Genomic DNA, 15461 nt, shown 5'->3' with positions numbered 1-15461 from the left:
GGGGACCCATTGACACTCGTTAAATGTGATACAGTACTTCCTCTTCAATGCAATAGATACAGTAGGTCCAAGTTGGGGCGCAACATTCCATCGCCCAAGCTGGCCTACAAAACATCACATCCTTGCTTGGGATCTATGCAAGCAGCACTTGACTCAATAAAACTAAAAATAAATTAAAACAAAAAAACCCACATCAAGTTCCAGTCAAGTTAAACAACGCTCACTCGCTGTCTTCTGGAGTTCCTATTTATTTCAAGTTTTACATCTCAGCGTATCTCTGCAACATTGAAGGTAAGTTTTCTAAAATTGTTTGCTGGTGAAACACACGTTTTATTAAGTTGTACGTCTTGTTAAGTTGAACAGATGCCAGCTCAAGGTCAGCCCAGCCCAGTTCAGTATCCAAAAGAGTAGCGCTGACCATCATGTTGTCAGCCCGGGCGTTTGGCCTAGCCGTTAGTGCGACTAACCTGTTTGCAGAACGAGTCCTCTAAGTGGGTGTAGTCTCCTGGGCGATCAGTGTCGGGGGAATGAGGAGGGCCTGTGGCCACACTGTGAGTGAAGTTGGTCTGCGTCTGGGCCTGCTGTTGAGGTTGCCGCTCATCAAAAGAATACTGAAGCCTCATATTGGACAGGATGATGCGGCGTGTCATGCGACTCTCAGAGGCAGAACTTCGGAGGCGTTCAAAGTTCTTGTTCATGCGATACTGCCTGAAGGCTGTCTGAATGGTCCTGGCTGCCCTCCGACTCACGAATGAGCCCCCGTACTTTCTCTCCAGCATTTCCACCTGGGGAGATTGGGAAGAAATTACTATGCACAGACTATTTGGCAGTCTTGTAATGTAACAGCATCTAAATATTGTACGTTCTTACTGTACTTTAATATAATTTTCACAAAGCTGTACTTTACCCTGTACTTTTGTTATTTATATTTCTGGCAACTTTGACTTTTACTCCACTACATTTCACCTAACCATCGTTGTTACTGCAAAATGATATGAACTACAAAATGAACTTAATCAAAATTCTAAACCAGGAGTTACCAACAATACTTTTACTGTTACCGTAATTTGTCGTGCATAATACCCTCTCCAGTTAAATATGCACCCAAAAAAATCAAGAAACCCTTCTACCTATGTATAACAAGCACCATCAATTTGCTGCTATCCATGCACAAAACATGGAGTATTATGCATATTTTATTTGGTTTTTCAAAGAAATATTCTGCTGTGTGCATGCGCTGACGTACAATCCCATTTCCAATGAAGTTGGGATGTTGTGTTAAACATAAATAAAAACAGAATACAATGGTTTGCAAATCATGTTCAACCTATATTCAATTGAATACACTACAAAGACAAGATATTTAATGTTCAAACTGACAAACGTTATTGTTTTTAACAAATAATCATTAACTTGGAATTTTATGGCTGCAACACATTCCAAAAAAGTTGGGACAGGTGCCAAAAAAGACTGAGAAAGTTGAGGAATGCTCATCAAACAGCTGTTTGGAACATCCCACAGGTGAACAGGCTAATTGGGAACAGGTGGGTGCCATGATTGGGTATAAAAGGAGCTTCCCTGAACTGCTCAGTCATTCACAAGCAAAGATGGGGCGAGCTTCACCTCTTTGTGAACAAGTGCGTGAGAAAATAGTCGAACAGTTTAAGGACAATGTTCCTCAACGTAGAATTGCAAGGAATTTAGGGATTTCGTCATCGATGGTCCATAATATCATCAAAAGGTTCAGAGAATCTGGAGAAATCACTGCATGTAAGCGACAAGGCCGAAAACCAACATTGAATGCCCGTGACCTTCGATCCTTCAGGCGGCACTGCATCAAAAACCGACATCAATGTGTAAAGGATATCACCACATGGACTCAGGAACACTTGAAAAAAACAATGTCAAGAAATACAGTTTGGCGCTACATCCGTAAGTGCAACTTGAAACTCTACTATGCAAAGGAAAAGCCATTTCTCAACAACACCCAGATACGCCGCCGGCTTCTCTGGGCCCGAGCTCATCTAAGATGGACTGATGCAAAGTGGAAAAGTGTTCTGTGGTCCGACGAGTCCACATTTCAAATTGTTTTTGGAAATTGTGCACGTCGTGTCCTCCGGGCCAAAGAGGAAAAGAACCATCCGGACAGTTATGGACGCAAAGTTCAAAAGCCAGCATCTGTGATGGCATGGGGCTGTGTTAGTGCCAATGGCATGGATAATTTACACATCTGTGAAGGCACCATTAATGCTGAAAGGTACATACAGGTTTTGGAGAAACATATGCTGCCATCCAAGCAACATCTTTTTCATGGACGCCCCTGCTTATTTCAGCAAGACAATGCCAAACCACATTCTGCACCTGTTACAACAGCGTGACTTCAGTCGTAAAAGAGTGCGGGTACTAGACTGGCCTGACCTGCCTCCCACGCCCATGCGTGTGGCGCATTATGAAGCGTAAAATACGACAACGGAGACCCCGGATTGTTGAACAGCTGAAGCTGTACATCAAGCAAGAATTGGAAAGAATGTCCTCAGTTCCCAAATGTTATTGATGTTGTTAAAAGAAAAGATGATGTAACACAGTGGTAAACATGACCCTGTCCCAGCTTTTTTGGAACATGTTGCAGACATAAAATTCTAGGTTAATGATTATTTGCTAAAAACAATCACGTTTATCAGTTTGAACATTCAATATATTGTCTTTGTAGTGTATTCAATGAAATATAGGTTGAACGTAATTTGCAAATCATTGTATTCTCTTTTTATTTGTTTAACACAACGTCCCGACTTCATTGGAATTGGGTTTGTAATTCAGATTATTTTTCTCGAACGTTCGTGTTGCCTCCTCACCATTTCTACTGATGTTCTCATGTTAGAAACCACCAAAGACAGTGATCGACTCAAATCAATGGTCAATGATACAATAAGTATACCATTTTACCAGTACTATTGAGATAAATAGTATAGTCTTACAAGGTAGGAGCTTTTCTTTGGATTTCCTCCAACACCTTACAATAGCTTTGTTTATGTCGAACTGCCGAGCTGCTTCATGGTTCCCTTCTGACGGCAATAGTGATCACTCAACGATTTTTTTTTTCAGTTCAGATTTGTTTACTTTTTACACAAGTATCGCTTTCAGGTACTTTATAAAAGACGGCTATTTGGACACTATCTGTCATTTTTACAGAAGCAAGTTTTCCAGTGCTTTCTTTATCACCTACCTTCTTATCCTGCAGATCCGTTGAGAGTTCATAACTGTCTGAGAGGGCCTTGCATCTCTTGTTCTCCTCCTCCTCCTGTTTGCGAAGGGCTAGGCTGGCCGGTTGGTGGCGTGTTCGCAGCACCCAGGCCAAGCTGGCAGAACCGGAGGCAGTCACACACGAGGGTCCCCTGGAGCCACGGGGGGTCACGCTGCTGTTGCTGTCACTGTAGCGCTCTGAGCCACGCAAGTAAGGTGTCTGGCTGAAAGTGCTGTCCTTGTGGGTGCCCGTTTCCCCCGGACACTGGGACTCCACTTCCACACTATAGAAGAAATAGCTTGCACGATTAGAATGGCTGCGTAAAAGAAAACAAGTCATACATTTATAGAGTTTGTAAAGTGGAACTAAACCTACAGCTCAGGGGGAAACTGACCTTGACGCAGTGAAGTTCATGTGGAACTCTAATCCTCAGTAAATCAAATACAGGTGCATCCCAATAAATACAAAATATTGTGAAAAAACTTTCCTTACATAATTTTTCATTGCTAACAGCAAAAGGTAAAAAGAGACATGTTGTACTGTAAGTAGTGTGCAAAAGTCTTGGGAATTTCTATGAAATACAGTGATCTTGACATGACCATAATAGATTTTCATTTAATTTAGTTTCAGAGAGGCTAGGTCGGTTTACATTGTTGTGTATTCGTTGTTTGCCTTAATTTCTGTTTTTGCTTCACTGTGTGTATTTCTTTCCACCACTTTATTTGTCATGCACACAATCGTATGGTTCTAAAATTCAGGTACAGGTATTCAATTCATGTACAAATTATGTGCATATAATGTCTATATTATCTATGGCCAGTAATGCAAGTGTGATAACAACTATAAAACATTGTTCAAACTTTTAAAACAAAACATGTTTCCGCCCGGTCTCGAACCGGGGACCTTTCGCGTGTTAGGCGAACGTGATAACCACTACACTACGGAAACCTTGCGTAGGCCATGCACGTTATTGAAATATGAACTTTTCAGATTAATCACGGCATATAGATAAGGTATTAAATATAGTATCGGTTAGAAAGTATTTTATCGACATGGAGCTCGAAGTTGTCCCACAGTAGACGAGAGCACTTCCGAGCACTATAAACAGGTTTTAAACCCCATTTTAGTCCAAAATAAACAGAGTTGCAGTCAGTAGAGCAAGAATAAAACCACTTATCGGAATTCAAGTCCGAAAATCAGCACACTTATCCATATTGTGTAGTAAAATCCAACTAGAGGCTGGTCGTCTGTTTTCGAACAACTCGTCACACTTTTCCTCCTTGCTGAATGGTGACGTCATCACACTGGGACTATTCTGACCTCAACAGGACAACGTGAAACGACAACTTCGCGCATTGAAAAGTGCTGTGTTTGTTGCACGGTTGTGTCGTCGGACGCAGAGAACGTTTTTTGTTTATTATTTGCTTGCTTGTTAAGTTAGCTTTGGTCCTCAAGTCAGTTCGTACGTGCCTCAACCAGGAAAGTACGGCGGCCCAAAAGGAATCGAAGGCGTATACGAGCTGTATTCAGTCATCATGAAAATTGATCACAACGATCCAATTCTGAGGTCTTATAATTAGTTGCCAAACATTTCCACACATATACCAATGACAAGTCTCTCAAAGTGTGTTTCGTTCATTTTATGTTTTATGTAATAGGGTGTGCAGTTGCAATTGCTAAAAAAAACCTTTCAGAAATTCGAAATATATTTGTTAAAGTTACAGTCAGCTAGCTAACTGAATCATGTTGTTAAGTGACCATGGCTCATCAAATGCTAATATAGGCCAAAAATGTCCACCATGCCTTTCTAACAACATCACAACTACTTAATACAACGAATATTAAGTTGATTGGAACATTTCAGATTCTTTTGTGTGAAATGGGGAACTTTGAAAGTCACCTTATGGTGATTTTTGACTGGGGTCACATTGACGAAATTATACAGGGAGGGAACCATGTGCTGTGTTTAGAACAGTAATTCCCAACCGTACATAATCCCCCACTATTCAAGGTGGGATCAAGACAGTCCTGTTGCAAATAGCGAAAAACATGAGTAATTGATAGCCCCCCTCCCAACAGTTTTTATAATTCCCTATATTATTGGTTTAAACCATAATTATACCACATACTATGATACCAAACCAGTTTGATATAATTTCAAACTCATCTTACAATACCCTTCAAAATAAAAGGCTTGCAGATCATTTGAGTTTGAAAAAAAAAAGAGCACTGTAAGTCCTGTATTAACTGTAAGTGAATAGATTTTAAAGTTATGCTACTGGTCTATAAAACATTTCTTTTTTTCTCATGCTTTGTTTGAGCATTTCCACTTTTAAATGATCTTTCTTGCACTGTATACTGTTTTTATTGTATTTGTATTTTTCTCTTTGTTTATAAGCTATTTTTTTGTTTGTTTTTAAATGCATTTAATCATGTAAAGCGCCTTGAATTACCTTGTGTGTTGAAACGTGCGACACAAATTTGCTTTGCTTTGTTTTTGTACATGGAGCAAAAACGTTGCGTAACGTCCCCCAAAAGATAAAGCTTGTCTCTCATTCAAGATGTATGATACGTCAACGTCTTTGAAACCAATCTACTGCTTTTATATTCGACTGGGCTTTGAAGCCATATTGTGGCATCTCAGTGAGTTTCAGAAAGCGCTCAAAAACTGTGAATAAGTGACTTTTAGATAAGTTTTGAAATTCCTTGATATGTTTTGTAAAAGCACTCCACCGTAAAGATTTACCAATATTGGAGTTGGTGAGTTAATTATTCCTGTACATTAAGATAGACCCTCTGACTCAGGTTGGTTTTGAAAATGGTAAAACAAAAAAAGTAGTCTTAAACTACTTTTGCCAATCATTATTAGGGATTCTAGATTTATTAATGTAGCAGTTGAAAGGTAAAGTTTAAATTTGTTTTGGTTAGGTTATCTAAACATCATGTCTTGATATTAACATGTACTCTATGAGCAGTAAGACTAGCGCAAAAGCTAACATTGTATGAGAGGTGTCCTGGCTGGTCCACCAATATTATAACGATATTATAAGTACGTGATATGGTCTCTTTTGTAACAAGAAAGAGTGTACATTATATTGCAAGACAGATTACAAGCCAGTGTGCCATACAAATGATGTCGAAGCTGTTATTTGATACATAATTTTGACATACTGTTGGGTTTTACAGTCAATAAAATGTTCTGGCAACTAAATTTCTTCTCTTTTTTTTTTTTTTTATTTATAATTCCGCCTCCTTGGCTCCTTAAATAGAAAAAACTCATAAAAGGGAAGGGGGTGTGGGGGGGGGGGGGGGGGGGGGGGGGTTGGGGTTGTTGGACCTTTTGTGGGTGGTGAGGCAGTTGTTCAGATGAAAATGTTGTTGCTATGGCAATGTATTGACCGTTATCACTTTTGAAGTGGGTGTTGAAAGATGCTCTACAGGTTGTGAATGACAGTCTAAAGAACACTTTGCTCATGATTAAAATGCTTCCCACCTCTTTCCAAATGTATTTAACAATGAAATTGTGAAGCAATCCTCCTACTTTTGGTTGCCTTTTTTCATCTCATGTAAACTGTGTGAAATGGAAATTTGGCATTGGGCAGATGGTATTTTCATTCAGCTGAGTCACATGAACCTTGGGGAGCAACAGGCCTGGTTGTATAAACATGTTTCTCAATTGTTTTTTTTATTTTTTTTATTTTTATTTGTGTTGTTGTTGCTCAGAATGCTCCAGCTGTCACGTAGCATTCTAGAAGAAAAGAACATTTCAGTAACATTTCATAATCTCCGCCACAGCCTCAGAGAGAACAGATGTGCCAATATGCCACATGAGCTTTGAGATACGGAATGTCATGTTAAAGACATTTAATGAGTTGGGAGAAGCATTTGAGTCACGAAATCAGTTATAAGGGAGTATGTAATTTTCAAAAAGAGCACTATTTGTCATATTTTTTTACCCAGTACTTACGTTTCTTCACTGAATACTTATTTACACCTATACTCAAGGAATTCTTTGGAGGGCTATTTTATTTTATTTTTTTACTTTTACTTGAGTAACATTATTCTAAAGTAACAGTACTCGTCATTGAGTACAATTTGTGGCTAGTCTACCCACCTCTGCAAATAAATGAAATGCCCAAGATTTCTGAAAGTATATTATAGGAAGGGGGAAAGCAGGGTGCATCAAACATGAAGGTGGCCGTATTGCAGCAGGCATCTGCACTTCATGATTTATGCAAGAGACACTTAGTGGTCCTGTTAAGAGACCCACAGGGAGATTTTCTCAAGAGGCTCATTCATGGACTCCGAGCCAGAGTTTCATTGCATCTAACCATTTAATTGGACTAGCAGACGACACATGTTCTAAGATAGAGAAGCGAGATGTGTATATGCACAGTAGCGTGTGCCTTGCAGGCAAATGCCCGTGTCTAACATCTTGCTTAGACATACTTGCACATGGAAAATCAAACGAGACCCATTGAGCTCAATCATACATTTGGATCGGCCTTTACAAAGATGATAATGTTCAGTTTTGAGTGAGGCTCTCAGAACAGTAATGAAATGTATTTATTGTTACTCGCCAACTGTATAAATTGAAGGATTAAATATTTACACATGTAAATGAAATGCAATGACAGTCTAATGTTGTACAGTAGAAAAAAAAAGTCCTCCAATGTCCTTTTAGAATTTACCTAAAATTGGCCATTTTTTTTGGGGTATCTTACATATCTTTTGGAGCACGGTGAATAAGTGGTGAGCACGTCGGCCTCACGGTTCAGAGGTTCGGGGTTCGACTCTCGGCTCCGGTGTTTCTGTTTGGGGTTTGTATGTTTTCCGGAGGACGAGTACCCGGGAAAAAAAAAAAAAAAAAAAAAACACGCGGGCATCAAAGAGTCTAAATTGTCAGGTAGGTTTGTGAATGTAAATGGTTGTTTCGTCTCAAAGTGCTCATACGATTGGCGGATGAGCAGTCTACAGCGTACACCGCCTCTCGCCCGAAGTCACCTGGGATAGGCTCGAGCACACCCGCGACCCTAATGATGATAGAAAACGGATGGATGGATGTACATCTTTCTCATATATTATTTATAGCAATTTGCTCCACCAACAAAAACATACTGGTAAATCAATAAATGAATTTGTCTTTGGCTCACATGCAAGTGTATCAAAGGTTGTGGCCAATGCATACGTTGCAACTTATATGTAATTCAGCTGTTTGTAGTCATCAATACATAAAATAGCGAGGGATCGACAAGAGCGCCAAGATACTGTTGTTTTCTCCTTAAATATTGATGTGCTTGCTGTGTAGCGTGCGACAGAGCGGCAGTCGGTCCAACTTCGCAGGGGTTGCCCAATAATGAGCTGCTTTCTAATCCTTCACGTTCATCTCAAGTTGTTTCGGTGGAAACAGTCATCGTTTTTTTCCCCACAAAGCTTGATTGCAAAGGAGACAGCATGACCCTCTGCGACATCCCAGACCAGGAGCAGACATAAACAAATGTCCTTTGTGTCATCAAGCAAAAGTTCGACAACATTCTTTTGTGGCCACACTGAATGAAGACAACCAACTCTTTTACAGGGTTAGAGCATTCTTCACCCACCAACACTCACTCAGTGTTGTACAAGGCTGCAAACTTGACATCACATAACTACACGAACACAAAGATTTATACTGAGAAACAGAGTTTGGGGGTCGGGCAGTGGGGGCGATTTGCACATCCGTGTCACAGTCTGCCCATCCTGGGCTGGAGCGCCCCAATCATGAAGGCAAAGCACATTGGTGAGGGAAAAAAATGTCATCAAATATAACTGGAATTTGGTGGGGAGGGGATCTGGAGCAGCATGTGTATCTAACCTAAGGCCAATCTTGGACGGACAACATTCTGAGTAGGTCTAGGCAGTTGTTCCGGATGTCTAAGTTACAGAGTTACATTTATTGCAAAGCCAGTTAAAAGGGATTTTGATCAGAGAAGGCAAGCTCAAAACGACCCAAATCTCACTGGGTATTTCACCTACACCTACTCCGGTACATCTCCCATTCACTGAGAAGTCTCATTTGGCCTTTACAGAACAAAAAACAAACACACAAATCCTCTTGAAACCAACACATTGGCAAGTTTAAAAAAAAAAAAAAGTTTTTATGTCTCAGCACCAGATAAATCATGAATCATTTAGATAATCAGTCAGTCCCACTGTATTAGAACTTGAGCGCCTTTAACACTTCTCTGTGGTGTGTCGAATTTGCAAGGCATTTAGTTTCAGTTGACAGGGCAGCGAGCGCACTGAATTATCATCTGAACAGTATGTACACTAATAATTAGTGTCTTAAATACAACCCAGAGTATGACTTAACTCTATTGCAATTTCAATTTCAATCACGTTGAAGTTATTTGATTCATCAACAGGGAGCATGAACAGGTGTCCAATATTCCGAATACACATCATTAAAATCAAGGCCCCCGTACAGCAACACATCTGGTGACATAATTTCTCTCTACATATACAGTTTAGTGACCCTGACACAAAACAGGAGAAAGAACCAACGATAAAAGGTTCTTACCATGCTGGAATGGGCAGAAAAATGACCTAAACGAGAGGGTGCAGCATGATCTCAAACACACCTTCCCCGCTTTTTTTTAATCACACACATGCACGCATACGTTTCCTCACCTTGAAAAGCTGCACAGGCTGCATTCTTTGAGGTTTCTTTTGGACAGCCTCCACCCTCCCTGCACTGACTTTTACTGATACAGGCAGGGAAATATAAAGGGAAATAAACTACAATTCCAATTAAGTTGAGTTGCTGTGTTAAAGGGAGAGGTGGCAAAAAAAAAAAAAGACTGAGAAAGTTGAGGAATGCTCATCAAACACCTGTTTGGAACATCCCACAGGTGAACAGGCGAACTGGGAACATTACAACATATTATGAAGCGTGAAATACGACAACGGAGACCCCGGACTGTTGAACAGCTGAAGCTGTACATCAAGAATGGGAAAGAATTCCACCAACAAAGCTTCAACAATGCGTGTACTCAGTTCCCAAACGGTTATTGAATGTTCTTAAAAGAAAAGGCGATGTAACACAGTGATAAACTTGACCCTGTCCCAGCTTTTTTGGAACGTGTTGCAGGCATAAAATTCGAAGTTCATGATTATTTGCTAAAAACAATCAAGTTGATCAGTTTGAACATTAAATGTCTTGTCTTTGTAGTGTATTCAATTAAATATAGGTCGAACATGATTTGCAAATCATTGTATTCTGTTTTTATTTATGTTTAACACAACGTCGCAATTTCATTGGAATTGGGGTTGTACATGGATGACCATAATTGTGGGTGTGGTGGGTCAAGGTCAGTTTGTAGTTTTGTGAATTTGAAATCACACCATGTTTGTATCGAAAGTCTGAAAGAACATAACGAACGAAACATTTCGACAGAAATAATGAGCAAATAGCAAATGTTTTCCCCTAAAGACAATTTGCTAAGAAACCCCTTAGTTATTGTTGCTAGCTCCAACAAGGTTGCAACATGATGCGTCAACTTGAGAAATATTGTATATTGTTACATATTTGGAGTGGGGGGGCAGTCAGCCATACAGCAAAGTGACACAAGAAAATCATGTAAGACAAACAAAGACTGGAAGCTAACATGTCATAGGGTCCGACATAAAGCCTTTTTGACTAGTGGCCCAGGCAAAATCGTTATTGGCCCCATATATTCATGATATAACTCATTACATTTTAGCGATTATATCTTATTTAATGTCTTTATACTATAAGAATTGTTTAGTACGATTGCATTCATGGCTATGACTGTGTAGTACAATTGCACAAATAAATATTAATGCTTCAAAGAAGAAATCAATTACCAAATATACACATATGCACACATGGCCACTATATGGTGCTCAAGCACCTGCCCGTTTGCCCTGGACCAAAAAAGCTCCCTTTTTGCTGCATCCCATTTTTTTTTCTTCATTCATCAATATTTTAAAAAATATATATATATATATTTTTTTTTAAATTGTCATATACTGCCCTGCAGTTCCATTATAGGAGCCGGGAGGGCACTTTACGTCCTCCCCCCCGCCCATCCACTCTCTGTTTTCAGCACCTGTCCCCAATCAGCCTCATCACCACCGGTATATAAGCCTGCCTCTTCCAGTAAATCTTCGCATTGCCTCGTATTGCAGTTACTTCCAGCGGTACCACAGCCCATTTACCTCACGTAAGCCACTCTATTCCTCGTTCCATTTTTTTGACTCCTGCGTCTCTCCTTGTTGCCAGTGTTTCCCCCCGTGTTCCTGATCCGCATCATTCCTGCCGTCAAGCCAGCCGCCTGTCCTCACCACTGCCTGGCAACCCACCTAGCACCACCTCCATTACCTTTCCTCAATAAACTGTTCATCATTTGACATCTGCCTCCGCCTGCTCTTGGGCCCAGCTACTCCCCATACGTGACAGAATACTTTGGCCACGATGGACCGAGCAACTCCGGAGGCACCGATGAAGGCATTCACTCTCGTAGGAGCCCACATAGGAAGACAAGACTCTCCAAGAACTCGTGGAATCGCTACACTCCCCCACACAACAAGTATCCCTCCTTTCCTCGATGATGCCATCCAAACTTCCACCTGTAAGTACGCCTTCCGTGCCCGCAGCCTCAGAGCCACCCCGCCTCCCGTACATTTATCATGTGGACAGACAACAAGAATCTCTCTTACCTCCGTTCCGCCAAACGCCTTAACCCTCGACAAGCTCGCTGTGCTCTCTTCTTGAGCAGGTTTAATTTCAGTCTATCCTTTCGTCCTGGCTCCAAAAACAGCAAACCAGATTCCCCGTCTCGACTTTACTCACCCCCCTCCAGCCCTGACAAACCCGAACCCATCCTTCCTTCCTCGTGCTTCGATGGAGCAGCCACTTGGCAGATCGAACAGGCGGTTAAGGACGCCCAAAAGACTCACCCGGATCCCAAGACCGGGCCTCCAAACCGCCTGTTCGTACCCGATTCCGCATGCTCTGACGTTTTTCAGTGGGCTCACAACTCCAAACTCACCTGTCATCCTGGTATCACCCGCACCATTCAGTTCATCCAGCAGCATTTCTGGTGGCCCAGCCTGGTTCAAGACACCCAGGAGTTCGTCCAAGCCTCTGTGCCCGAGGGAAGTCTTCACACCTGCCCCCAGCTGGGCTGCTGCGTCCACTTCCTATCCCTAGCCGCCTTTGGCAAACCAATCACGAGAATCAGCCCTCCGTTGTGTTGCCGCACGCAACCCCTCCTTCTGGAGCTCAATCCTCCTGTCTGGCTTTCTTCTCACGACCTCCCGCTTCAAACGGAATCCCGTAAGATCACTCCCTCTTTCATTGGCCCTTTCCCAATTACCAAAATCGTCAATCCCACTTCCGTCCAGTTGAAGCTTCCACAATCCTAAAAGATTCACCCAACCTTCCACGTCTCGTTGCTCAAGCCCGTCTCCACCTGCGCCCTACACAACTGTGAGGCAGATAAACTAACCGCTCATTCGCCATGCTTTCCGAGAGCAAAACTATATCTCAAAGAAACTCAAATGTAAGGCTGAATTCAAAAAAGTGTTGGACCACTGTTCTGTGCTGAGCTGTGATTGTCAAGTCTACGCTTTTGGGGTGTGGCTGAGCAAAAAAGACAAAGAAATGGGGAGTACACATTTTAATTTTGCTCAAAAAGGAAATTAACACTCCTAAAGAGTTGAGCGAAACAGCACACAGATACAGAGATATTGGAACCAATAGCATGTTAAAAACAATTGCAGATAGACTTAATGAGAGGTTCTGGGGCATTACATCACCGCCAATGGTTTGCTAACAAATAGTGACAAGTGAGCACATCCAAAGTGACGAGATGACGAGTAGAATCGAGTAAAATGAGTGCGATGGTCACGATGGTGATGCCTTCTGACAACTTGAGACGACAGTGGGAAAAGAACAAAAAATGCAGAAGCAGGCAGCACAAAAGAGAACATCATCAAGATTCTTTAACATACAGTGGTACCTTGACTTATGGGTGCTCCAACCTGAAACTTTTCCGAGTTACGAGCTGTCGTTTGGGACATTTTTCGCTTTTTTGTGAGCAAAATTTTGACTAATGAGTGAGTTTCAGGCAGTTAACCACTAGATGGTATATATATACCAGTATGTATGTATATATATATATATATATATATATATATATATATATATATATATCGTGTATCTGTAGTTTTGTGCTTACATTTTCAGTTTTTTTGTTTTTGTTTCTTTTGTCCAGGTATTTAGCCAATTTTCTAATTCTATCATAAGAAATTGAATGCTGATAAGAAGTGGAAAAACATGACCAAGGTGTGTGCGTGTAGTCTATTTGGTGAACCAGTACAAGCGTAGCACTTCTAGGATATGTACCATACTGAAGCAAAAGGGTTGATCAAGGCTTCACACCAGCCAACAGCGTAAAAATAATTGAAACAAACATGTCCAATAAAAGATTAAATGACTTTAGGTAAGGGAAACTTGGCAAAAAAGGCACATACAAAAAAAATCTCTTAAAAATCCCTCAAGGAGTGCATGACGGCATGGCAAAGAAGGCTGGAAAAGTGCCTTAGGCTCCTGGGGAATTACCTCCAAGGGGTAAGTAAACCTTTTATCTATTTATAGTTAGTTTTGGAAATGTATTGGATCTTCATCACCCGCTCTGGAGCTTTTCTGACATACCTCATATTACTGTGTTTTTATCCAGTGCTTTATTGTACAGTGCAATTCTCTTTATTAAAATCTCAATTCAACTCTATTTAATGGATAGAACACTGCAGCAGAAACACAGTGCTATACATAAAACTTGAACATATGAACATTGAACATAGCACAAGTTAAAAACAATAAACACAAATAAGACAATAACATAAGGGCTCAAGACTCGTGCTGTGTTGAACGCCAAGGAATAAAAATGGGTGATGAGGTGGTTTTATAAATGGACACTGAGGGCTGTTGTCTGATGTGCATTGGGAGGTTGTTACACACTTTAGGACCAGAAATGGAAAATGCTCTATACCCTCTAAGATACCACTTAAGACTCTAGTACCTCCAGGAGCAGCTGGTCAGCTGACCTGAGGGACCAGGAAGTAGTGTAGGGATGGAGCAGTTCGGCGAGGTAAGGTGGGGTGAGACCATTCCGAGATTTGAAAACAAATAGTTGAATCTTAAAATGAACTCTAAAGTGCACAGGCAGCCAGTGGAGGGAGGCCAGAACAAGAGCTACTGTATGTAGAGGAGAGCTCCAGCATTTGTACCCAATGGAGATGTTTGAGGGAGGGCTGGCTTACTCCAAAGTAAAGTGCTTTGCAGTAAGTCATCCCAGATTTAATGAAGGCATGGACTACTGCTTTAAAGTGCTGCTGTGTAAGAAAAGGCCTCAACTTTGTCAGCTGCCTAAGGGGATAAAAGATTGACTAAACTACCGTAGTAAAGTGCAAACTAAAGTTAAGTAGAACAAACACGTAACAACATAATTTTGGGGGTGTTTATGGGGATCCTGGAACAGATTAATGGCATTTCCATTCTTTTCAATAGGGAAACTTGATTTGAGACAAGGGATTTATTTGAGTTACGAGCAGAGTCACTGAACAAATTCAACTCATAAGTCAAGGCACCACTATATAAACGGGTACACAAGCATAATGCACCAATCAGATGCTGATACAGTAAACAAAATGAATGAACGGTCGCATGCACTCTATTAGTCCATCGTACTGCATCTATTAGTCTAGACAGTGTGCCGGTCGCACTTTCGGTGACGCGTCGGCTCGGCTCAACGAGACGAGGGGCTGCTACAGCCTGAAGCTGAGCAGCAGAACTGGTGGGCACCCTCATCCTCCCCCTCTACTCTGGGAGGGGAGAGATGGAAGGAAAAGAGGACAGGAGGAGGCGGACAAACGACAGGAAAGAAGAGAGTGAAGACAAGCGCGAGGCACAAACAAAGCAAAGAATGGTAGGAGCAAGAAATGGCCAGAATGGGCAACATACAGTAGTCATCAACCTTTTTAAACAGTACAGTGGAGCCTCCAAAGTCAATGCCTCGGAAGTCGTACAAGCTAACAAGCAATGCCACAGACGCCGTAGACGCTACAGTCTGGTCATCCTGAAAGGGAAATCCCGCGATCTGTGCTGCCTTCTCAAGGTTTCTTCTTTTCGCCCCTGATGGGGTTTCAAGTTTTG

The 15461-nt window shown here is 41.4% G+C and overlaps 1 protein-coding gene and 1 non-coding gene across 5 annotated transcripts in view; both read right to left on the bottom strand.

Moving 5' to 3' along the window:
• Positions 1-15461, bottom strand: part of iqsec2b (IQ motif and Sec7 domain ArfGEF 2b) — a 46179-nt gene that overhangs the window by 15582 nt on the left and 15136 nt on the right. For 3 of the 4 annotated variants that reach the window (XM_061674531.1, XM_061674540.1, XM_061674558.1), the window contains 2 exons: positions 3224-3524; positions 468-785 (listed from right to left, as the gene is read on the bottom strand). In XM_061674531.1, the coding sequence (XP_061530515.1) occupies positions 468-785; positions 3224-3524 (619 nt within the window). Of the gene's footprint in view, positions 1-467; positions 786-3223; positions 3525-3635; positions 5406-15461 lie in introns of those variants that run through there. The other variant, XM_061674549.1, reaches the window with a different exon arrangement.
• trnav-aac (transfer RNA valine (anticodon AAC)) lies at positions 4117-4189 on the bottom strand. Its single transcript has one exon. It is a non-coding gene; the product is annotated as a tRNA-Val (tRNA).

The sequence above is a fragment of the Phycodurus eques genome, chromosome 1, assembly GCF_024500275.1.
Source record: "Phycodurus eques isolate BA_2022a chromosome 1, UOR_Pequ_1.1, whole genome shotgun sequence".
Classification (NCBI taxonomy): Eukaryota; Metazoa; Chordata; class Actinopteri; order Syngnathiformes; family Syngnathidae; genus Phycodurus; species Phycodurus eques.
Note: the sequence above shows the minus strand (reverse complement) of the source record. Positions and strands in the feature narration are given on the sequence as shown.